Source organism: Python bivittatus, unplaced genomic scaffold (assembly GCF_059951505.1).
Source record: "Python bivittatus isolate LINGU-HERP-01145 unplaced genomic scaffold, Pbiv_v1 ctg000580_np1212, whole genome shotgun sequence".
Taxonomy (NCBI): domain Eukaryota; kingdom Metazoa; phylum Chordata; class Lepidosauria; order Squamata; family Pythonidae; genus Python; species Python bivittatus.
Window position 1 is genome coordinate 25,284,974 of NW_028277087.1, and position 26,232 is coordinate 25,311,205.

Below are 26,232 nucleotides of genomic sequence, written 5' to 3' on the forward strand. Positions count from 1 at the left end.
AATACTTCCTCACATACAGCATTTTCATTATCAAAAGATGTACTAATGACCACTAACATGGATGGCTTTAAAACAGGATTGGATAAATTTGATCAGCTCCCCACTTTATTAGGTTTTTGGAAATTACTGAAAACAGAGCCACTTGGGAAAGCTTTTGAACTATGAATGTCACCTTCTATTTATTGGTTGAATTTTGGGGGTCTGTTTTTCTGATTTTTAAGCTCTTATATCATAGCTGGTTATTTTTTACCTTGATTTGATTACTCTTTTATACTGTGGCTGTTTTAGCATAATTTGATAAGACTGTAACCTGCCAGGAGTCTTTTGATAGTAGTGGGAAGAATATCAAATAAATAAATAGGTTCAAGGAGGTCAGGTCCATCTTGAAGATGGAAGCCTGGAAGACCAAATGCTGCTTCCGGAGTAGAGGAAGCATGCCTCCAAATACCAGCTTACAATGGCAGCCAGGAGAGGGATGTGTCCATCTTTTGCATGCTCAGACTCATTTTTGTAAGAGAAACATCATGGCAAGATATGTAAAGGGCTATTACTTCTCCAATGCAAATTACCCTTTTCACACCTTAACAACCTCAAGCCATAAACAATATGAAAGTGCCTCTCAAGTGTCAAAGATTCAGACAAAGAGAGGGTGGTCCCACTTTTGGCCACAGAAGACCCAGGAATCTGGTAGCTTCACCTATTACAAACATTGACATAACAGTGTTCTTGGAAGTGTTGACCACATCTAAACAAGTCTTATAAGATAATTGATTCAATACTGATTCTCTGAGACAAGTAATGCTAATAGTGAACGTGGGGACAGCTCAGTAATATCAATTGTCTTTTCTCACTGCTCATTAATTATATGGAATCAACACTCCCACACTTGCTCTGAGATGTTCTGATGAAGTAGGAAGCTGACCGCTGTAGCAGTAATTCCAGGGAAGACTCTCAGTAGTCCAACATTGCTGTTCATGTTGGTATGGATCTCAAATTTCTTCATAGTATTAGCTCTCCATATTGTCTCCCAATTAACTGTGAAAACACACACAAAAAGATCCTTCATTCAAGGAGCATTCTTTTCAGTTATATTCAAAATCTCGTTAATAAAGGATTTGGCATTCTCCCTTACAGGTAACCTGAATAATATTTACGCGCAAATAAGCACCACCTTATATATTCAAGTGACCGTATATAAGACTGAAATCTAGTATCACACAAGTGAGTGGACTTTCAGTCACACAACAAAGTATTTTTTCCTCTCCTCTGAAATTCTCCATGGCCCTGCAAAGCTGCTTTGCACCCCCTCCCCTCCCCCATTTTTTTTTTTCTTGAGCAAATATTGAAGATACGTAGGGACTGCAGGGGAAATACGAACTTTATCTTCATTCCACCAATGAAACCCATTCCATCAATAAAAGTGGCTAGCTAAATACAATTCTCAGGTTTCATTCATCTGGAAAGGAAAAGTAAGTGCAGCATACTACATTTTCTTGCATTCATCTCTTGTAAGGCTCTCTTTCTTCTCATAGGTAGGTAGCATCTAAAATTTACAGTGTAACACAATGCAGAGAGAATTTGCCTTATATTAGTCTGTGAGTATCAATCGTACAGCATGACTCTTAAACAAGGAAAAATCATTTCCCTGAGTTCTGCCCAGTTATAGATCCAATATTGAATCCTGCTCTGGACTCAATTTCTGATAGGAATTGCAGGTTTCAGAAGGCCAATAAGAGATCATATGTATGTACTTTTAATAATAGCAGCAATAATGATGTGAAATACAACTAATCTTCACTTTTTATGCTTCCGAAGAAAGGAAAAGAAAAGAGTTAAAGCCCAAGTTTGGTCTTTTATATTTATTTAATGATAAACATTAAAAGCCATTCTTTACTTCAAAGAATAGTGCAAAATTAAAATGAGGAGCTATTTTAAAAGCGTATGTTCAGAAGAAGATTCTGTGAATCCTAAAATTCTGAATTCTGCAAGAAAAAATATAACTGGTTAACAGAAGCTTATGATCTCAGGAGGAACCTATCGGAGGCAGTTTCATGAGTACGTCTCTTATTAAAGAACAATTCTATCAGTGCAAGGATTTGAAACCTTACCCTGTATCTCTTTTTTGCTCAGTAATTGGGGAAAATAGGCACATACTGAGTTGTGGAAAGTGGACTGCCATTATTATCCATGGAAATGAAGTATCCAGAAATTGATCTGGACAGACACTACACAATGCATTCCGGTTAACAATTCACAAGAGTCTCACCAAATTAGAACTGAAGAAGCCACTGAATTTTTCCACAACACCTGTTTATAACAGCCCAAGTTGAAAACCAAGTATGTCAACACATTCCAAATTGTCTGAATAATAATTTTCAAGTGCTTTGTTATTACAAAGATATGAGGATGCTTGAACATAAAAGATATATTCTGCTTCTCTAATCCCGGTTTCATTTTACGTACCCAGGGCAACGGTACCAACATGTGCCTGGGGGAAGAGTGAAGCAAAGCAAGGCCACCTTGCCAGGCGTCTGCAATGTGACACATATTTCACACATCTTTAAAAGACAGATGTTGTTACTCTTACCACTAAACATCTCCAGAGTTTATAATGCAGTTACTAGTGATTAAATAAAATGGCAATGATTCAATTAAGTGTGATTATACATTGCAAGCCAGATGCCAGCTGTTTAACTAATAATCATGCTTCAGTTCCGTTGCTGAAATGCCAAAACATTCATTATTAATTCTGAAAAATCTCACTATCCATGTCTAGCAGACAATGACATGTAAGACTCGAAGAAAGCCACATCCACAAGATGCACATGCATGCACTGGCCAAGATAATGCCTAGTTAAGGAAGTCTGGAGAGACAGACATTTGCACAGTATCATTATATTTTATAAAGCATCTAGGACTGAACATTGCATAGGGCCATTATATACCTGCAAATAAGTGCAAAATTTAAACAAAAATTAAAATTAAAAATTAAAAAAATCACAAGAACAAGGTTTGTTGGTGCCATTCCAAGTCAGAAATGTTTCTGTAGAGACACAGAGATGTTCTAAGCTAATATTAAAATCATTCTGTCACAGATACAGTGACATTGAATTCTGGGATTCTGGGAGTTGAATTCCATACAGCTTAAAGTTGCCAAGGTTGGGAAACAATGATCTACACTCTTAGCTATGAATAAGCCTGATAAAGCTCAGTGCAGGTTACAGTTAAATATACATACTATATATAGCTCTCAGTGCAAAAACAATTTCATTAATAGGCAGCCATGTCTCCTACTACGTATAACATTTATGCCTCAGAGTAGCACTGTGGATGAGTCACTGGATAAGAGTCTGAATAATTATTGAGAAGAAACAGTCATCTTCCATCAGCTCTCCACCAAGACCAGCTCAGAACTAGGTACAGCTTTGGTGGAAAAGGTGTGTTTCTGGTACTTAGGGGATTCAGCAATCATCAGCAGATACCAATAAACCTCTTAAGCTTAAAGGTAAATTCATTTTAAAGATGACAAGTTGAAAGAAGCCTACTTATTATTCCATGGGGAACCTAATTATTAGCATCTAATGACTCTAGATTCACCAAGAGTATCTGCTAGGAACGCAAGAACGTAAGAGATGGCATAAAGCAGATATCCTGAACCAGAGATGCACTGCCTGTCTAGAAGCATAAAACTTATCATCTTTGACCTCTGTTTGTCAGAAAGAAGCCATATTTCTTGTATGCTCAGAATTGGTACCCTGATGATAGACCATGAAAGGATGGGGCAGAATAGCTGAGATCTAACCATTGCTGAAGCACAACTTATTCTGCAGGGTTCCCTGTCACCTGTTGCTGAAGATTTCCTCTAACATCCTGAACTTACACACTCTGGTCAAGAGATGGATGGGGTTTGTGTGTGTGTGTGTGTGTGTGTGTGTGTGTGGTGTTGTGTTTTTTTGTTTTTTTTTTTTGCAGCCAGAGTGGCATACATTTTTCTGGGTGTTTTTTTTCCTTGTGAAGGTCACAGAGGATGAGGCAAGTAATGTCATGAAGCCACCAGAGTGAATGAGCCCAAAATACCTCAACCGTTTGGCATTGGTTTGGGAGGTTTACAGGGCAAAACAGATACTGTAAGACTTGGCTTAAGACATCAATTTTTCCTTTTAAAATCTTTCTCAATTTTTTTTTAAAATCTTTGGGAGTTAAGGGGTGAAATTACTTAAGCAAATGCTCCTACCCCATTCCCAAGGCTTCAAAATCCTTGTCGCTCCAAGGATAGTATGAACTGCAAAACAGTTGCTGGGGGTATTGTCCATGACTGGTCTGCACTAGACAGTTCCTGGTTTCTTTGGTTAGGCAAAACTTTGAGCTAGTTCTGCTACAATACAGAACCTGGAAAATACCTCACAACTGTTGGAGATGTGAGAAAATTACTCTTTACACTTTTCAAACAGAAACTCTGATCTGGCTATTTGTTAATAAAATGGTTTTAATCTTTTTTTTTTTTTTTCCTGGCACAAGACAAAGACCGTACAAGCAACCTGTTCTGACTTGGATAAGCCAAGCATATAAAAGAGGTTTTATTTTATCCAGTGAAAGTAGTCCTTCGCGTTATGTAAATTCAATATAAATCTTATCATAAAAAGCTGAGATAAATATTTAACTGATTTTACTCATGAGAAATAATCCCCAACATGATGTGTGTATGTGCATTTGTGCATGAGAGAGAGAGATTCTATGATCCCAAACACACCAAGCAATGCTAGAAACCATTCCTGCCTAAGATCCCAAAGAGCTACTACTAATCAAATCAGTAGAGTCAGATGTTCTAATATTCTAACTTAGTATAAGGCACCTATGTGAACTCTCAGCATTATGCACAAGACATAGTGATAAAAATTAAATTCATGCACATCTAAACTTGATTTACTATTTTCAAGTGAAGAGATGTTAATTTCTTAATGGTTGTTAAGAATAATGGATATCTAACTATGAATCTGATTCCCAGTTCATTTTCCTATTGCTGCAGAAGGGAACCTTCTGCTGATTGGGAAGGGACATTAATCACACAATCCAGAATCTTCCTGCCCAGGGAATCAAATGTTCTCAAAATCAGAACACTGACAAGCTATGAAACTCCTAGATCTGCTCTAGACACTTTGCTATGAGAACGGATCAGACTGTTTCTTCTCTTGCTGATCTCTCTGCTCTAGGTAGTTGTTGCCAGTGCTTGGACATAAACAAGAAATAATAATTAAAGAAACTCAGACCCTTTTTTAATAGCAAGAAGTGTATTTGAAAACAGAAAAAAAATAAATGATTGCTTGCTTCAGTCTAAGACATAAAACTCAGCTGAGTCCATTCAAAGTTGCAGTTAATGATCCCTAAAACACTAGGGTAAGGGCTGGATAAATGGTCTCCTTGAGAGTTCAATGACCAATATGCTTATTATATCTTGAGTCCTTTTCAGAGCTGGAAAAAGCATTATGAAGTGATCTAGGCCATACTTGCCTAGTCCAGTGACCTGATGGCTAGAGAACATGGGCATTGTAGTCCACACATCAGGGAGGTGTCAGTTTTGGAAAACTGGACTTGCCACTGGCACAGTTGAGTGCTCCAAGTAAAACTATAGTGGTGGGCTGGAATGAACAAGGTTTCTTCAAGAGCCAACAAAGGACTGACATACACTTACACACATTAATGACATGCAATCTGACATCTTAATTGCATTGCCTCTGAGATAATGTCATAACATCATGGCATTTCTGTATTGATTTAGATCTGTGATACAAGCCACTTCATGTTGCACTCAGCAAGTGATGAAATGTAGATGTGGACAATAACGCTTACCCAAGCTGTTTGCCTTTTAGGTTTTTCTTCTTGTATTTTTTGAGTCATCTGAGAACTATTATGTAGTACAATAAGGAATCAGAAAACTATATTAGGCCCACAGAGGTTTGCAAACATTTCCCATCTAGAATATACTTCTTCCTTTCTTATCACATCACTCGGTAGTATGCAGATTGCACTGAAGCAGGAGTAGTTTAAAAGAGACCTTTGAGGTTGCATAAAATCAGCTTGTCCTACCACCATTTGGGGTACAGGGTGGCTTAACAACAGAATCACACTTAGAATATTAGCACTTAATATATTAAACTAACCTTAAAATATTATTAAACATATAAACATTCTAAAAATATTGTGATGTGGTCAATACCAAATGAGGTGATCTCTCAAGTTTCCATATCCACAGCCATTTTTAGGGCTTTATAGGTGTCACCACCTTAAATGGAGTATTGTATACTATCGGCAGCCAGTGCAGTGCTTGAAGAGCTGGGGTAAAGTCCACCCATCTTCTGAGTCCACATACTACTTTGGCTGCCACACATAAGATGGCAGCTGCACGTAAAGTGCATTGCAACAATTCAGTCAAGAGATTACTAGTGCATGCACTACTAATGTGGAGCTACCTTCATTCAGAAATGGACAAAGCTGACTCACCAGCCAAAGTTGTGCATACTGTAGATACTGCTGGTCACTGAGGTCACTGTCCTCCACTGACAATTAAGCATGAAAATGGTTTTATTGGGTGGTATCATCCTATCCAGTATTGGGTTTAAAGTCAGTTCCTGAAAATAAGAACTGTTTAGCCAGAGAATTTCATCCTCAGTCTACTAGCCCTGCTCCATTCCATCACAGCTTAAGAGCACTGATACAGCAGTTCCACTGCTACTCCTGGTTCCTTCAGAAGAGGTAGAGTTGACTGTTATCTACTTATTGATGAAACTTCACTGCAAATGTCTGGCAGCTTCATATAGATATTAAATAATACTGGGAAAAGATTAAACCCTGTGGAACTACACACCACAACTGCCATAAGGCTCTACAGAAATCCCCCAGCACCACTTTTTGGGAACAGCCCCACAGGTGGGAATGGAACCACTATGAAACAATGCCTCCAATTCTCAACTCACAGAAGTGCTGTAATATGATTCTATATCAACAGCATCAAAAATGGCTAGATACAAGAATCAACAGGATGTCACTCTTCCGTCTTACTCCTATAGAAGGTTAATTACCAAAGCAACCAAGCTAGTCTCTGTGCTGGTCTGTGATGGATCCAGAAAATCAGTTACATCCATTATTACCACAGTTCTCCAGTTATCACCCTTTTGATACTCTTGCCCCAAAAGGGGAAGTTGGCAGCAAATGCTTCTGGATCCAAAGGGGTCCTCTTCAACAAGGATCAGATCACTGATATCTTTAAATCTGCTGTCATTACTCCTTCCATTAATGTGACATTCATTATTCTCTTAACCCATTCTAACATCCCTAACCAGCTTGCTTCTAAGACCCACGAAGAGCAAAGATTAAGAGGGCAGATAATTAGGGAAATACCTGCAAGAACTTTGTCAGTCTCCTCAAGCCTCATTGGCTGAAAGTGATCCTATAGTAAATAATCAAATGGTGTTTTGACAACCTCTACCAGGCCTGTTTCAGTTTTGGCAATTTTGTCCATAAAGTGCATGACAAACTCATTACTCTGGTTCTCCCAACTGGAACTTGACAAACTATCATATTAATCCCACTTGGAAAGGTTCATCTGGGTGATTCAGTGTGGGCACAGTGTACTCTTTGACTCCATAATGAGCTCTGTGAACACAAATGTTGTCTTTTCCTTCATAATTACCACATGGTAAGTACAATCATATTCACACTGAATCTTGTACCTTTTTTGCTTCAGCCATATCCCCCTCCGTTTCATTGCTGTATGTTCTTCAGTAAACCAAGGAGCCCTGTGAACTCTCACTATTCTATGGCTAAGATTTGGAGGGGGGGGGAGAGTCATATTGATCAGAAAAGTCCATAAAGTATTCAGGAATTGCTACAAATTCATAAGTCTTAGGGAGCAGACTAGATAATCACTCCTGCAGATAGAAATGGCAATCTACTTAAATCATAACAGGAAGTGATCCAACCATGACAATAGGGTAACACGCACCTCTTTGACTATCACTCCACTATCCATCCACTCAAAAGCAAAAACTAGATCAATCATTGCACAGTGTATCTAGCTTGTGATGTATTCTTAGTGGCCATGAAGTCCTGAGATGGTCCATTTTCAGGATCAGCAGCATGAGCATTGAGGTCCCGAAGCATCAAAGTCCTAAGATTCTCCAACACTGTACTGGAGATCAGTGCAATCAAGGAGCTGCTGGACTAGCAACACACTATTCTGTCCCCCCCCCCAACCTACCACAAAGTATAGCCCCTGGGGAATCTGATTATTGGAAAGAGAAATGTATTCCCTATAAATGGCTGCAGTTCTACCACACAATCTACCTTGATGCTGTACAACATCTCCAGGCAGGCTTATATGGGTTAAACTCAGGCTGCCCAGCTCTCCCACCCTAGTCTTTATAACACAACCAGACCAGCCTGCTGATCCACGATAAGATCATGGATATAAAATACATTTATTGTGAACCATTCTGGCATTCAACAACTGAATTAGGAGATGGGTGAGCCAACTGGTATGACTACCTGGATCTGGGTAACTCAGACCTAAGAGCAGCCCTAAGGGTGCTATATCTTCTGTGTCTGGGAAGAGTGTTATAACTCCCCCCTTCTTCTTGGCCCACAGGTTGCCCATCCCTTGACTATTGCAAGAAAACATGAGTCTAAGATAACCAGCAGGTGCACCATACTAATGATGGCATCCAAACACATGCTTGTAGATTTGGCTGAATTCCTAATCCTTTAACAGCAGTCTGATGTGCAATAATTAAACATGTATAATAATTAAACAAGTACTGGGATGCAGAAAAAGTGATGAGGAAAATTTCACTTGCTTCATTTCCTCCCACTCTAGGTGGTGAAGATATATTACCCATCAGGTTACATAATCGAGTTAGGCTGCTTTTGCAGTCCTTGGGAGTGTATACTTGAGAAGTTTTAAAAAGCCGAAGCACTTATGTCAGTTGCATTCCATTATGCCAGTATTTAGAAAGGCTTTTGTTTCAAAACACACAGAACAAGAAGACGCGGGCCTCTCTACTGCAACCAAGCACACAAGATGCTGTTTAAACTGTGAAAACCCAATATACTATAAGTATTGCCAGCAGGCTTGCATACAATAAAAGAAACACGGCCCAAGAGCTGGAGAGGCCAAACTAATCCACTCATATTCTAGAAGTCAGTAAGGCTAGAACCATGCTGCCATACAGGTTTGAATTCTTTCATTTAAAGGAGTGAGAAGCGACCCCTCCCTAAGAGGGAGGGAGAGGGGAATCCATCTTCAAAATCAAACCAGAAATGCAACTTTCAGCTATTTCCAATCTGCTGGCAAGCTCTGACACTTTTTTTTCATCCCTTCCCTGCTAGGCTGAAAGTAAGCTAACCTCAATTACATAATTTTGCATGTTCATTCTGAGTACAGAGAGGCAGCAATGAGCTGGAAAACCCTGAATAGCCTATAGTGGAAGTGCTTGAACAGCCAAGGCAAGACACACATACAACCACCTTCTCCTGGCCAAAAAAAAAAATGCTATTAGATAATTGACACAAGTTCTCAAAGGCAAAGGTAGCCAATCCCATCCAAACATTAATGTTATGTATAAATATGCTTGCATTTATTGGGTGGGGGTGGAAATACTCATCACTTATCTGTACAGAAGTGGCTTAGCTTTTTAAGCTAAATTAGGCTGTCTAGAACTGCCTCATAAAAATTGTAGTTTAGGTTGAAAGGTTTTAAGCTGAAGTTTTTAAAATTAATGTTGTTAATGAAACAAATATATGAATTATACAAGAACACTAAACAGTGAACTGAGACTGGTTCCAGCTCTATACTGAGCAAGGGTGTCCACAGGGTGTGGTCAAAAAAGTCAAGATGGTAGCCACAATGGTGTGATCAAAACTTGTGTTTTATGCCCATAAAAAAGGGGTGGAGCTTTGCTTTTTTGACCACACCTTGTGGACACCCCTGTTACTGAGTCACAAATCTTGATTTGCTACTGTACTAGGCAAGGTAGAATCAGTGCTATTATTGGCAAGTATTCCCTATGACAGCTTAATATTAAGTGGTTTCTCTTGGGTCATTCAGTCTGTTCTATAGATCTATGTAGAAAAACTAGCATCCCTCACAGATGGATGTTCGGCCTCTGCCAAAAGACCAACAGTAACAACAAGGTTTCAAACTTGCACTTATATTTGGCTCACTGAATATAGGGTGAGTTCTGGCTCTGGGAATCTCAGTGGTCTTCTTATGTGGAAAGTAATTCTCTTCCTGCCTTAATGAAACCTCTGCCAGCTGTTTCAGCAGGTGGCAGCATCTGGCTGCCTTTACTTGGTCTGGGCTCCCAAGCAGGGTTGGGCCTGGGTAGTACTTGGATGGGAGACCTCCAGGGAATACCAGAGTCATAGACTTAATTGGGAAGTCAAGAAATCATCCCAGAAGAAAACAGTGGCAAACCATTTTATATCGATACCAAGAAAACTACATGGATATGTCTGTGAAGCTACAAGAAGCCAATAGCAAGTCAAAGGAGACTTTAACTTAAGTAAGATGATATGGATTTAGCATTGCACTAAATCATATTGGTTCTAAACATGGCTTATTGAACAAGCCATAATAGCTTTCACATATGCTTAGATATAAAGTAAGGATTACAGACCACAATGGCTGTGCTATCACAGTAAGCCAAAACTGAACAAATCATAGTTGCTTTAGTTGAACATGTGAACCTGATCTGTTTGTCCACTGTCTAGTAAGTCAGTCGCACTAATTTAAAAGTCAAGGTGCAATTTTGCCAGGAGAACAGGGCAGGTGAAATGTTTATCCTTCCATTGGAGAGTTAATTTCTAAATATTCATGCTAGGTTTAAGCACTTTGGTTATAAAAACTTTTAATGCAATGAATTGTTTGGGCTTAAAGCGTAAACATTATGCATCTCACTTTCTGTTCTACCCAATCTTATTCCTCAGCTGCAGAGGGACCATGACACAAATTCAGCATTTCCAGAATTCTGAAGGCTGCTATTGAACCCTGTTAACTGGAACCAAGGCATGGAGAGATGAATCCAATTCAAGCTTCAAGCAACTTTAACTGAAGTAGAATTCAGTTTACACTTCGATTCTCCATGGGCCTCGGGAGTATGTTACCTCCTATTCCAATCAACAGAAATATGTATTTCATCAACAAAAATGAACACCAGTCAACCCTTCTCCTGGGGATTATACACTGTGCTCTATGATATAAGCAGAACTCCCAAGACACTAACAGCCCTCCTCTCCAACAACCTCAGTCGGCTTTTTAATATTTATTTTATCATCTGCCTGCAACTTCCACCTTCATTCACCAAAGAAACCTGAAATAACCCACAACTTGTCATCCAAAAGTGATCCATATGTGAAATAGGTTCCATATCATGACTGCTTTGAACAAGGAGAGAACTCAGATGCCTATTTTAATACTGGCAAACCCAAAAAATGGCTTCATACATAAAGGATAAAGATGCTTGAAAACCTGGACCCATTGTGGCCCCACTCCAGGAAAGGGTTGCAGATGGTACAGCTACAATCTGAAAGTTGAAATCACATCACTGCTTACTTATAATATCAACCTCAGCATTTGCAAGCGGAGGCAGGTTAGGTGAGGAAAAGGCACTGAAACTCCCTGCATCCATCTTAGTCACCCGGTTTCCTCTGTACAGTTTATTATCAAAGTACAGGCACACCTACAAGGATGAGAAAAGAAGCATGTCAGTGTGCAAGTCTTGTAATTAAAAGATCCAGCAGATTAAAACATATACACACATAAAGTTGACTTTTTTTCCTATACAATGAAAACTACTTTGGAGAGAGTTATAAATATAATTAGAGTTATGTAGGAGGGTTTTATCTCTTGGTTGCTTTGAAAAGTGCTGTGTCTGTTTTGGATTTTGACAACAAAATCCAGGTAAATTCTTTGTCAGGTTTCCTTCCAAGAACAGGTCTGGCAGCTCTCAAGGTTTTTGATGGACCTCAGAAGTTAAAGATATTTTTAAAGGGAGGTAGAATGGACTTTTAGTAATGTGCAAAAAAAATCTCCAGAAACATTGATGTTCCTGACAAAGCAGGTAAAATTGAGTTACTAGAGAGGCAGGTGGAACATGAGCCTACTTACATATCAGTCAGGTTTATGGGTCTTCTTCTGTCCAGGTTGTCATAACCTGTTGGTAGTTATGCCACTGCAGATTAATCCCAATGGAAACCTTTTGCTAAATAATTCCCAGTAGCCCTAGATCAGGGTTAGTGTTGAGGAATACTGAAAGCTATAGACCAAACGCATTGGGAAGGCCATAGATTCATTACATCTGAAATAAGCAGTGCATTTTCCTATCATACTTTTATTCTAGTCTTTCAAATAATTGGTAAACTTCAAGCCTAATGAAGTTGATTTTCTGCAGCCATTTGTTTCTTTGTGGCTGTATATTAAGCAATGTGACACTAAAGTAGAAGGATCTGATAGTAATAGTAACTTTGTGGTTTTTTAAAAAACTAATTGTGAAATATATAATCATAAAAATGATTGGGAAATCTAATGTCCTTATATGCACTGCAAGAAACTACTGTTTGTGATAATAAAGCTCACCAGCCCTAACATTCAAGCAGAATCTGCCTTCCTATAACTTGTTCTAGTTTCTCTAAGTGCTTCTTCAAGTGTGGTGCCAAGAACTGAACAATATCTCTGGACAACAGAGGTAGGAATCTGGCCAGTGCAAAACATAGAGAAGTTAGTTCATAAGTTCCCATTAGAATTGACAATGAAGATACTGAGGTGGTGGATAGTTTCTGCCTTTTAGGATCAACTGTCAACAGTAAAAGAATCAGAAAATACACTGCACATTAACACTTGATAGAATAGCAATGAAGGCCTTGGAAAGGATATTCAGACGTTGGGATATGCTTGTACCTACAAAAATCAGAATCGCACAGGCAATGATTTTCCTTGTGACATTCTACAGAAGCGAAAGTTGTACTTTGAAGAAGTAGGATAGAAAATCCTATTGATGCTTCTGAACTTTGGTGTTGGAGAAGACTGCTGAGATTGATAGCTAAGAAACTGAGCAAATGGATCATTTGCAAATCAACCCAGAGTTCTCACTCAAGGCACAAATGGCCAGGCTTAAATTATCATACTCTGGGCACATTATGCGAAGAGCTAACTCTCAGGAGAAGGCTCTAGTGCTGGGAAAGGTGGAAGAGAAGAAGACGACCAGCAACAAGGTGGATGGACTCAATTACAGCACTAATGGGTGCACTGTTGGAAGACCTGAAGGACCAGGCTGGGGGCAGAATTTATGTGGTCACTAAGAGTCAACACCAGTTTGATGGCACATAATCAATTACTTCTCACGATTTGGAAATTCCACTTCTATTGAGGCAGCCTTAAACTGCATTTCTCTTTTTAGCAGCCATATAATAGTGTTGAATCAATAGTCTTAATTTGAGGATTAAGTATTTTATAGTGTTATATATAATTTTTTAAAAATTAAAGTTTCCCTCCAATTACTCTTTTGTTGCTGTTTGCAAACTCTGATATTAATTTAACAAAATCAAAAGACTTCTGAAACAACCTCCCCATCACCCCTAGATCAGTGAGGATCTAGAAACTAAGAGAGAAAATGCAGCCCTTACAGGGAACAAAGAGTCTAAAAGCAAAAAAAAAAAAGGATAAGCAGACCTCAGGAATTACAAACTGTCCAGCAATCAACAGTGCCCCCAACAGGTTGGCTCTGCCGTCATTCCTCAGTTCATATATTGGTATCTAGAAGAGAGAGAAAGAAATGATAACCAATTGCTGTTCAAAAAAATCATACGCACTCAGCAGCAAGAGGGAGCGACTCCAGTTGACATAATATAAAGCGAGTGTAAAGCCATGCATAATTTATGAAACATTCTCTTAGTGCATGATTTATTGGAACATGGATGCATTTCTTCATCTCAACTATGGCAGATGGTGGAATTTCTCGTTTTGAATGTAAAATACTTTCTCCCACACCTCATGAAGTTATCCTTGAATTTTGCATACTCTTTACATTAGGGTGGGAGAAGGAATAATTCAAAACAGAAGAAAGATCACTACAATCCTCCCTCAACATCTAGCCTATTTCCTTTCATTTTATTTAGAAGCTTCAGCTAATGCAAAGTCAACTTCCCACCAGTAGTTCATTTTCCCGGGACAATCATGAACTGTCTTGTGGCAAGCAGTTAAATAGCAAATGGTCTGCAAAAATAAGATATTTTACTGGATCCTCCTTTTAATTATCCTTTCTTCACAGTAACCCCCATAAAGAGCTAAATTGATCCTCAATGGTGGTTAAATGGAAGGGATTCATTGCTTCTTTCCAAAACATTGTTCCCCAGTAGAAATCACTCCTTTAAAACTGTTGTAAGCCCCAGCAAGAATAATGCCAAGTATAAGGAGGAGCAGTTTGAATCAGGAAAAGGGGGAAGGTTAAAAAAAAAAAAAAAACCCTCAGCAGTCCCAGTGTCCCAATCAAATTAGATGACCTTCAGGATATTTCCAATAAAGAAAAGAACATTACACAAGGTCATGAATTGTCTACATCCTCTCTCATCACTGTATCCCATGTACAAATAGGGGTGGTAAGATTGTAATGAGTAGGAATTAAATAAAATATCTTCTATACTCAAAACTTATTTTCAGTACAACATATAGCTTGCTTAGTTTTCAAGGCAACTTCTTACCTGAGATCCTGTCAAGATTATGGTTTTACCCAGGTTCTCACACATGAAGGACAATGCTGAGGATGTATAAGCCATTGTGTCTGTGCCATGAAGGATTACAAATCCATCATACTTCTCATAGTTTGCCTGCCAATTCAAAACAAATTGATTGTGGTGAGAGAAACATTCAAAGGGACAAACTGATCAGTATTTAAATAATAAAGAGTGTTTGAGAACTGTGGGGAACAAGAAGGTATTTAAAGGTCAAGTTGAGGATGGACAGATTTCAGGCTTATTGCATTTATATCAATAAAATCAACACCAACCAGGCATAAAAGTAATTTATTTAGAATTAAATAACAGAGGGCAAGGTAATCTAAAAGCAATGTAATTTAGTTTGCTTTCTTTACCCCAACAAAATGAAACTGAGCTCTCATTTATAGCAGAGAGGGTCTTTCAATGCAAATGATACTAGAATTTGTTCCTTATGTCTCTACTTTCTAGAAAGCAGGGAGAGGGGCAAGAACTCAAAGAATCCATTGTCTGTCCAAATGGACACTTAAAAGGTTATGCCCAGCATGGTATCCATCAGATGAGTTGGATGTACTACCTCAGACTAAAGGAGTCCATGTCAGGTAGAGGACATCCAAGACAGAGGAAGGCTGATGGAGACCAATGATCTGATCTGTATCAGCTAGGTTTGTCTGTCCATGTAGAATAGATAAAAGACTTTTCCCCCATCCTCACACAAATGGGTGCTAAAAAATAAATTGAAAAATAAAACCAAAGGAAGGACTTGAAAAATCCCAGCAGGGGACAGCCCTTATATCTGACCAATGCAAGAAAATTCTGTCAATAATCTGTTATTTATTTGAGTATTCCTGTCTAGCTTCTAAGGAAAAACATAATTAATTCTTAAAGAATACAGACAACATAAAATCTAGTGAGGTTTTTTTTCAGTCGCTAATTATGACAACATTCAAAGACTTGTTCTTCAGTGTATAAATATTAATGATGTGTCCTTAACCAGAGGAAGACTGCTAATTAAGAAAAGCTTAGCAGTAGCTTTAAAACAGGAATGTTAACATATGTAAATGAATCGTATGGTCTGATTCCTTGTTCTTGCTTTTACTTTGGGGATTATACCATTTATGGGAGCAGACTAAGCAAACTAGAGCTATTGTAAGAGAGGATATGGAGGAAATGCCATCCTTAAAGATGCTAGATGCTAATGGAAGACTGCCCTCTTCTGTTCAAAGGCAGCACAGAAAAGAGAAAGAGAGAGAGAGAGAGAGAGAGATTTCTTTAAATAATATTAGAAATCTATATGGTCAAAGAATGAATGGACAATTTTTCTATTAGTTCCAGAGATATAGATGCAGTTGGATATATTTTATCTCCCAGATGGCTAATAGTAAATTCTAAGCTATCATTTGCCAATCTTAAAATAATATAATTAGTGGTATCCAGAATCAGACCATTGACTTTTCTGGTCCAGGACTAATTGTCTGACAGGCAATAGGTTTCTAAGTTCTCGAGCAAGCCTTTCTCATCACCTGACTTTTTTTAAACTGGAGATACCATGTCTATTGCCATTTTACTATGGCATCTGATCTCCCATAAGGTGGGAGACAACATTGTTTATATCTAATTATTTTTTCTGAGGTAGAATTGGCAATCATCTTTGTTTTCGTGTCTGAAATAATTAGTTTTCAATGGAGCAAAAAAAAAAAAAAGGATCAAAATCTACTGGTAACTGTCTAGGAGGCTTTCAAATTAGCAAGGATTTCTGGCTCCCTAATAACAGCAAGTATATTTGCAAATATTTATTTGCGATTTATTTATTCTTTTATCTGTCCAAGAACCAAAGTTCTCTGGGCAGATTACAGAATCATGCAAGACATTACAACAGTCAGAAACATTAATAGAGCAGGATGGATAAAAAGTCACAATCCAATATAATTAATTTTTTTAAAAGTAAAAAAAGAAATCTCTTCAATAGCTAGCCTGGCACTAATTGCTTAACTTTCTCAGTGTTCCTCTAGTGTAAAATATAAGCATTAAATGCCATCCTTCAAGTAGGCTTTTATACAGATCCATGGACTAATTTATTCAATTCAGTAATTGAATTCATCCAGTAGTAATGTATGGCTGTGAGAGCTGGACCATAAAGAAGGCTGAGCGCCGAAGAATTGATGCCTTTGAACTGTGGTGCTGGAGAAGACTCTTAAGAGTCCCCTGGACTGCTAGGAGGTCAAACCAGTCAATCTTAAAGGAAATAAACCCTGATTGCTCATTGGAAGGATTGATAATGAAGCTCAAGCTCAGCTACTTTGGTCACCTAATGCGAAGAGAGGACTCTTTGGAAAAGACCCTGATGCTGGGAAAGATTGAAGGCAAAAGGAGAAGAGGACGGCAGAGGATGAGATGGTTAGATAGCATCACTGAAGCAATGAGCATGAAACTGAGCAAACTCAGGGAGGCAGTGAAGGACAGGAAGGCCTGGCGCAATATGGTTCATGGGGTCACGAAGAGTCGGACACGACTTAACGACTGAACAATCGAATTCATACATCCCAATTAGCCATGGTTTACTTATACTTGGCTTACTGAATAAGCCACTATTGGCTGGGTTCATACATCACACAGCTTAAATCAAGCAACCCACATGATGGTTTAACAGGATGTGTGAACTCGGCCGGTGTTTACACATTATAATGCAGTAAATTGTGACATCCTACTGAGCTGTTCTCTTGGGTTTGATTCTACCTCCAGGAGCAATTATTTTGCATTTAGCTCCCATTGGAGTTTGCTCATACTACTTTGTATTGTGAAAGAATCAGAATTAACAATCCTTCAATGAACCCATCCTTGATGTAACTCACTAGTTCAGCATGATTTGATTTGGAATTAGAAGTGGGCAAACTGAAAGTAGCTGGCAAAAAACGAGTTCTGGAGTTTTACAACTGCACTTCAAACCAGGAAGGAAGGAAAGTTGGTTTCATATTGCTGTATCTAAATCTTGGTTCTCAAACTGTGATTAGAGCCCCAAGGAGGTTTTGGTTCCTCGCCATATGAATATTTTACTCTCTGTGTGTATGTGTGTGTATGTGTATTCTATTGTTGTTTTAAACATGTTTATGCATGTAAGATTGTAAGCCATTCAGAATTGGTTGACAATTGGAGCAGCATGTAAGCCCAAATAAATCATAATGTAAATAAATATCTTGACACTTACCTATATACTATATTTGTCATGGTGACCATGCTCAAAGATGCTTACATTTTTAAAATATATAATATTACATCACATGGCATTTTCTAACTAAATAACAATTTAAAAACATGGAAAATATAATCCAAATGTTCTCAATAGCCATCTTCTCTAGATCTAATATGGTCTCTTAAAACTGAGGTGGTTTCATGCACCTTCAGCAGAGGTCCAGATGGAGGTAGACTAGCAACTATGGCTTACAGGACTCACAGCTAGACATCTACACAGCAGTCGGTAAGTGCTAGGATTGATAGAATGATCTTAAGTAGTTGGAAAAAAGTCATCACTGAAAGCCCTTTTAGTTGAGAGGGAAAAATTAGGACAAAGAAAAGGAGCAGTGCCACCTGACACACTGAATAAGCGCATGCCCAATGATCACACTTCACTTTTGTAACCTTTAATATTTATTTCCCTCCAGTGCCTTTTTTACCTTCAATGATACTAATCACCAAATATATAAATGAATGATCCCAAATCATGCAAGTCTGCCTTCTTATGCACCAAGCCTACTGAGATTTGTGAACTGCACAACATTTCAAGTGTGGGTAGTTAAGAATAGGTCATGTAATCCACTTGCCACAGGGAAGGACCACTCTTGCAAAGGGAACATGTATAAGATGATGGCACAGAGCAGTAGATCTGTAGATCAGGACTGGGGAGGTGGAAACCCAGGATCCCACATGTTGGATTTCTCAGGAAGGTCCCCAAATGCAACAGTAAATAATATGCATTTTCACCTAAAGAGTGAAAATGCCCAGATAATTACTAAGTCCAGTATTTAAAATTACCGTATTGATGCTTTTGAACTTTGGTGTTGGAGAAGGCTCCTGAGAATACTGTGGACAGCCAAGAAAACAAACCAATGGATCATCAAACAAATCAACCCAGAATGCTCACTTGAGGCACAAATGACCAGGCTCAAATTAACCCATTTCAGACACCTTATGCAAAGACTTAGCTCTTTGGAGAAAGCTGTAATGCTGGAAAAGGTGGAAGGAAAGGAAACAAGAGGATGACCAGCAGCAAGGTGGATAGAGTCAGTTACAATGGCAATAAGTGCACTATTGGAAGATCTGAAAGACCAGGTTAGGGACAGATTGTAATGGATGAAATCTATCTATGTGGTCACTAAGAGTTGACAGCAACTCGATGGCACATAACCAATCCCTCAAAACTACACCACTGCATACCAGAGCTTTGATTTCCACTAACAAATAATTCTTTCTAAGGCACTAATACACTAGTTCAGTGTTTCTCAACCTTGGCAGTTTTAAGATGTGTGGACTTCAACTCCCAGAATTCCCCAGCCAGCATGCTGGCTAGGGAATTCTGGGAGTTGAAGTCCACACATCTTAAAGTTTCCAAGGTTGAGAAACACTGTACTAGCTTCTGGAAGCTTGAACATATACTAGAGAACAGAAACATCAGTACAAAACCACGTAGCTCAGTATAATTATTTTATACACCATATACAATTAAGACAGAACCAGACTGGCTGGAAATTCTGGAAGCCACAATCCTCACACAGCAGTTACCAATCCTTAGAAATTTTTCCCAAACCAGCTACTGTAACTCCATTGAGCAGAAACTTCAGTGATTAAATACTTCTGTGCACAGAGAACATGTGCTTCACCACTAAGTTATGGGGCCTACATTCCTTATTCCACTGAATTTTATTTTTTAAATTTCATTCCCTCTTGGTAACGCCAGATTGCACTGAAAAATACTTATTCTTCCTCAAATTCCCACTGACAATGCCATCTGTACATTTTGCAGAGCAAAAAGCAGCAGTATATCACCACCTTGTGGTCATATGAATTTTAGCAGAAAGTTTAAAAAATAAATTTTAAAAAGATGATGTGTTCCGTCAGTGCAAGGCAGGCACTGATTTTGTAAGCAAGTCAGTTAAAGTTACCTCAGCTTTTGTTCCCCTCATTTCTTTTCCTAGAATAGTGTTTTTTAAAGTGTGGGCCCTTCTCAGGGGTTCATGAAATCAAAATTATTTGCCAGATATTGAAGATATTTGCAAACATTTGACACAATGTCACTCTTCTTATTACTATTTTTTATTTGTTAAAGTGGGAAGTTGTTAAAACATATAGGGTTTTTTCATGAAAAATATTTCATTTATGTTAATATCTAATGGGTTTAATATTGTTATTTTTACATGATTCAATAAATAAATATTCCACAAATGCATTCATTTTAATTTTAATATGGTAAATATAACCCGTACAAACAAAAGGTTTTTTGGGGTCCTGTATAATTTTTAAAAGTGGGAAGGAGCTGAGAGCAAAAAGTTTAAGAAACACTGTCCTAGAGCAATCTTGGGAGCAGGATCCTAGTTTTTAGAACATTTGTGTATAAAAAATGATTATTCAAGAGATGCTGGACCCTAACTACTGTTGTTCCAACAATATTCCCATGAGTTTGCTTCAAGTCATTTCCCCAAAAAGAAATCCTATTCTATAATAAAAGAAATAGGGGAGATGAAAGATGGCATGTATTAGTATGAGTTTAATAGGCAGCCATCTGAATCACACAACTTGTCAATTAAGATAATTTGTTGGTTTTGACTATGTAATTATCTCAGTTAAAATAAAAAGGGATTTGAAAGAGCTGAAGTTTGGATGCTATATTAAGCAATTGATCAGAAATAATATCTGAGCTATTGATCACAGAGCAACTATGTATCTGTGACCAGTAACATTTATTTTAGAAAAACAAATTACCTCAAGGCATATGGCAATTTTATCCCATTCAGCTGGTGTCATATTTGAAGAATCTAGCAGAGGAGAAAGTTCCAGGATGGTGTAGATGATTCTTTTATTTTGGTTAGAAGAACTGTCATAAAAAGAACATTTTGTGAAATACGCTGTTTTAACAATGCTACTTTTCAGCTCACTATGAACAAAGGTATCAGGGTTATAGTTGATGAGAAAATCTACAAACAGAATTGCTTTCACACAAGGTGCTCCTAGCAACTTGTGAAGGGTTGACCTGATGCAGATGCAAGCCTCAACATCCAGAGTCATTCTGAAGTTGGGCAACATCTAAACTAAATAAATTAAATTAAATTAAATTAAATCAACCCTTCAATCATACCTCCCCCTGCCTGTCACTGTGGAAACCTATTTTCCCTCACTCTCAACCTCCTGAGGCTCCACTACTCTACATTGAACTGATACTCTACATGACTGATAGCGGCCACAGTCAACTACCTGCCCCCCGCCCCTGCCCCCCGCCACAGCCCCGACCTACCATCCACTCAGTCACTCACCAGTATCCACTGTACTGCCTTCTTTCTGGCCATCCCCCTCCTTAGCTCCCACTCACACTGCGCAATATGGAAAAGGGGAATCTCCTCCATAAGCTGGGCCACTTCTCATGCACTGTTGACCTCCTATCTGAGCACAGTCCTCCCCTACATCTTTCTGAGTGCCAAAATTCCAACCAAGCTTTTTCTTTTTTGTTGCCATCCCACACTGTCTTCTCTCTCTTTCTCTCGGCCTCCAGGCCATGCAGGCAACCAGCTTCTAAAGGTGGGCCACACTTTCATGGTCCATCTCTTACAGCTGCAGTGATCCTAGAGCCCACAGTTTATCTCTCTGCTTCCATCTCACCACTTTTGCTACTCTTTGCCTATATTTCAACTTGCATCTCCCTGTGCCATCAATTTTGCCTGATCTCTTTTCCTGTCCATAAGCCCACTTCAATACACCTTCTGCATACATCCTTTCCTTTCCTTTCCTTTCCTTTCCTTTCCTTTCCTTTCCTTTCCTTTCCTTTCCTTCTTAGTTTATTACAACCATCAAGCTCCATCCACTTCAAATCCCCCATCTGCCTTACCTCCTGCAGCCCAAAACTTTTCATCCTCTGCACCCATTCCCAGCCTCCAACACCTCACTAGCTTTACCAACTCCACAAAATATAAAACTTCAAATCTTCTTTTGCACTAACAGCACACAGGGTGCCATCTTTTTTTTAAAAAAGTGAACATCTGTGCTAAAAATAGTGAGGTTTTTCTTTAAAAATCAGCATTAATTAAAACAAATTCAACCATTTTTCATCTATCCAAATAATTGGCCAGACATTATAATTTTACTTCTTCGAACTGCAAGATTCCACAAGTTCGGGATTTTGGAAGCTCCAATCCCGGAGGGTCACAATCTTAAAATATATATATTTTTTTTTAATCCAGGATGCTTCACAGGAAATTCAAAAGCTCAATAAAGTAAAAACATTCCAGTATTCCAAACACATACGGAAGTACCAAGGTGTCAACTCCAAGGCGGTTATATAGTTGGGTTTCCTTGGCATATGTTGCATCATGAAGTACTGTCATCTTCTTCAGAGCCTCTGCAAGCTTGTTAGCCTTGGGGACAAGACCTGAGAAACAAAGGAACACAAAAATCATGAATAAAATAATGTTCACTGAATTTTTATCTGAACTTCGAGACTGGGATGCAGCTCAGTAGTAGAAACACAGTTTGCATGAAGATAATTCCAGGTTCAATCCTTGCATCTCCAGTTAGGGCTAGAAATATTCTTGCCTGAAACCCTGAATAGTCATTCCAGTTATTGAGAAAATAACAAGCAAAAGTGGATCAATAACAAAGGTTTACTATGCTATTCCATGGGAGCCAAAAAGAGAATCCATATTAAACCAATATCTGAAATCATAAAATGTTGTTCAAGCATTTTACTTATCTAAAACTCAAAACAGGAAAGAAATAAAACAGGGGAGACAAAAGAAAGTCAGGCTATCATCTGCAACGGATCCCTACACTGAGCTTACATAGTCACATTACCGCTTAGTGCAATGTCTGAATCAGCCACTGTCTGTACTTTTGGATCCCTCCAAAACTCTGAATGACCAACAGACCTTCAGTAGGTTTAGGCTCAGATTTAACTTACTTCAGAAGAATCCTGAAATGTTTAGAATCAACCCATTTCATTATCAGAGTACTGTAAACACTCGGCTTCATTCCTTGTTGATAGCTCGGCCCAGATTAATATTGTTCTCAAACAGTTTTAATTTGCCATAGGATCAGAAAAAGAAACTTGGTCTTCCAGTTCCTAAAAATTTACCACTGTTTATATAAAATAAAATGTTGCATATTATACAGTGCAAATCTGTGTGTCAAAAATTAGGTTTTCAGGTATGCAAGTGTCTATTAATAATAAACATTTTTTCCATGTCAGCCCTTCCCATGGAGACAGTGCCCTTTAAGTGAGGGGCTCACCCTGCTCAGGAACATCTTACTCACTTAGAACAGTGCTCACTCTCACTATTACACAAGCAGCTGTTGCAATCGACTAGCCAAATAGCAAAGCTACTTTAAAACTTCCAGAGCTAAGCCTCCAGGTTTTCTTCCTTCTGTCTATCAGAAGAAAAAACCAATCTAAAACACCAATTAATAATTATTTTTATTATTTTATTTGGATGCATCTAACACTTGAGCCAAAGAATCCTTCTGCAAGCTGCCCTGTATTTCCAAAAAGTCAGGAGGGGAAATGAAAGTTGGATCAAGAAGCAAATTGTGTATTAATGATTGACACACATTCCTAGGCAAAAACACATAAACATGCAAAGTTACTCACTGAGGGTAAAGTAATATGAATGCATATCAAAAGTTCATGCTGAAAAGTGACTGATTTCAGTGTGACTTATTTCCTGCTAGTATGGGGCAAGCCTATGCGTAACAAGTCAGGAAAACAAGCAGAGCATGGTTTCTTGCATTCTTATCCATCTTTTACCAGCAGTGGCCATAGCAGGGATCCTTATTTTTTTCTGCAGAACGGTTATATCTTTGTGGTGGGTGTGTATGTGTGTGTGCGTGCAAAGGGCCTATTGGGGTGAGTGGATACAAGTTGTCTCTAAGTCTATGCCTGGTCTCCCCTGTGTTGTACTTGTCTCTACGTATGCATATGTACACTGCAAAGTATGAAGCAGGCGACATTCCCTCAGCTCTGGGTCATGCATTTGGGAGGGATGGGGAAGGGATGGAGCTTTCCCACCCCTGGATCACGTGACCCAAAAGGAAGCAAGTAGCAGGCTTAGAATGGAGGGTCAGCAGCATTCTGAGCCAATGCCCAACTGCTCTCCCCTAGGGATGCCTTGGGGAATATTTCTGGAAGAGATTTCTCCATTGCTCCCACTTGGATCCAGCCCATTTGCAAATTTGATCTTTCTTTTGTTGCCTTGCCCCACTACATCAAACTTTGTGTTGTTTTTAGAGAGTTATCTTGCTGACAGAGTCCCAGGCTCCTTTATGTTATTTTTTCCAACAAGAAATTAAAGTCTCCCTCAAATCATGTTCAACTTCTGGTGGCTTCATGGACATCCCCATATAGTTTTGTTGGCAAGGATGCTGAAGCATCTATTTGGGCAATCCTATGCATACTTAGCTCCACATTCACCCAATGAACTCATGAGACCTATTTCCAAATAAATATACCTAATTCAGCTAAGGTCAGTTTCAGGAGGGCAGCCATAGGCTATGATCTCAGGAGTGGTCAGGTGGAAGAAATTCTATAAGTGAGATCAAGATTCTTCAGTTTGCCTTCTCCAGTGCAGGCAAACAATACGTTCTACCACTGAATTACAAACCTCCCCCAAATTAGCTGTGGCCAATAGGTGCGCTGGCGGGGAGAGAAAGAAGTTGTACACTGGCACAACTGAAGAGCACCAGGTTGGAGAGCTTGCCTTAGAATATACCCCCGTTGGATAGGATTCCCTCAGTCAGGCTAAAATTCAATAAGCGCATCACCCCGTGATGGGGGAAAGCGCCCCCTGTTGGATTTCTGCCCGCCTAAGAGGCACGTACAGGGCAGGATCCGCGGGGAGAGAAGATCGCCCCTCCTGCACTGCAGAAAAGCTCCGCGGTGCTCCGCCCGCTACTCAGCCTCCCCGAGCGCCCCTCGCTCACTCACCCTCTGACTGGGGCACCATCCCTATAGTCCCCCCGGTGTTGATCACCAGCACCCACATTTCGGCCTTGCTGCTGCATCCGCCCCCAATTTCAAGGGCCGGAGCGGGCTCGGTGCACGAGAGAGCTCTGCCCAGCTCGCCGTCCTCCGCCTCTGTCATGACGGTTCCGCCGCAGGGCAAGAAGGGTGGCGGTCCAGATGCCCCAGCCGGGCGAGCGGACCTCCAAATACCGGCTCTTAGCGCCGCCCCTTTCCGGGCTCGCCCTCTCTCATTGGCCAGGGCTCGCCCTACCTCCCGAGTTCTGCAGGGGGGAAGCGGAGAACGGGAGGACCCTCTCTGGCTTCCCCCTGTTCAGCCCCTTGGATGCGCGGAGGTGACCCGGGAGGGCGGGTCTCGTTCAGCCCATGAAGCTTGGTTGCCCACCGGCGGTTCCTCCTCCCCCCTCCGGCGATCTACGACCCTGAACTTTTCTCTACGAGCGGAAAACAAAGTGTCCCCCCCGCCCCCGCTCTTGTATTGAAAGCCGGCCGTGAGAAACAAGCCGGGGTGGTTTTAAGAGCCGGTTTCTCTCTTAAAACGTCCCCCGAGAAACCTCAAAGTGAAGCCCCCGTTTGTCTTTTGTCCTCGTTTCAGTAATTAAGTTTTTCAAAATAAAAATACAGGGTGAAGAAGTCCAAAGTCCAAAGCAGAAGAAGAGGGCAAGGAGGAAGAACAAGTATCCTGCTGGGTCAGACCAAAGGGAGCATTGAGTTCAACGTTTCTTTTTGAACAATGGCCAGAGAGATGCTGCAAGGTCATACCATTCCTGAAGGCGCACGTGTGAAAGCGTCCACATTGGACTGTCATGTGCTGTTATACTGGCGAACAGCCTCTAAACGTTTGGTGAACGTTTATGATGATCTGTTAAACAAGTGTGTTAAAATGTTTGATCGTCTAATAATGGAAGAGTAATTTTTCATTTCAATACCCTAATCAAGGAATTACCAACTCAGGCAAACAATCAAACAATAAACAACAGCCTAATCTAGGAACTACCAAGGAAAAAACAACTCCCCCACCAACACTGATAGGGCGAGCTACTGTACAAAAAGAGAGCAAACTCCACTCCGTTCTAGCATGGAAGATGTTACCTAGCCGGGTAATGAAACGTTTGCAAGAAAACAGCCAACCTCAGAGAAAACCAAGGACTCTACAGTAATCTTTCAATTACCGCAGCATGTTAAAATTCATTCAAATGCATCATGTTGCCTCTACCAAAATAATGAATGCATTTGGCACCCTAAAGGGCTCTGGGATT

At 39.6% G+C, this 26,232-nt stretch overlaps 1 protein-coding gene across 4 annotated transcripts in view; it reads right to left on the reverse strand.

The window, feature by feature from the left end:
- Nucleotides 1-25,160, reverse strand: part of ASPG (asparaginase) — a 74,398-nt gene extending 49,238 nt beyond the window's left edge. The window contains exons 1-7 of one of the 4 annotated variants that reach the window (XM_007423457.3): nucleotides 24,938-25,160; nucleotides 22,267-22,390; nucleotides 20,734-20,845; nucleotides 14,749-14,874; nucleotides 13,721-13,804; nucleotides 11,606-11,732; nucleotides 923-1,035 (exon numbers count right to left, since the gene is read on the reverse strand). In XM_007423457.3, coding sequence (XP_007423519.1) covers nucleotides 923-1,035; nucleotides 11,606-11,732; nucleotides 13,721-13,804; nucleotides 14,749-14,874; nucleotides 20,734-20,845; nucleotides 22,267-22,390; nucleotides 24,938-25,094 — 843 coding nt within the window. In that variant the 5' untranslated portion in view covers nucleotides 25,095-25,160. The remainder of the gene's footprint in view (nucleotides 1-922; nucleotides 1,036-11,605; nucleotides 11,733-13,720; nucleotides 13,805-14,748; nucleotides 14,875-20,733; nucleotides 20,846-22,266; nucleotides 22,391-24,937) is intronic. The other 3 variants (XM_025163561.2, XM_088149780.1, XM_025163560.2) reach the window with 3 other exon arrangements.
- Nucleotides 25,161-26,232: the final 1,072 nt, after the last annotated feature.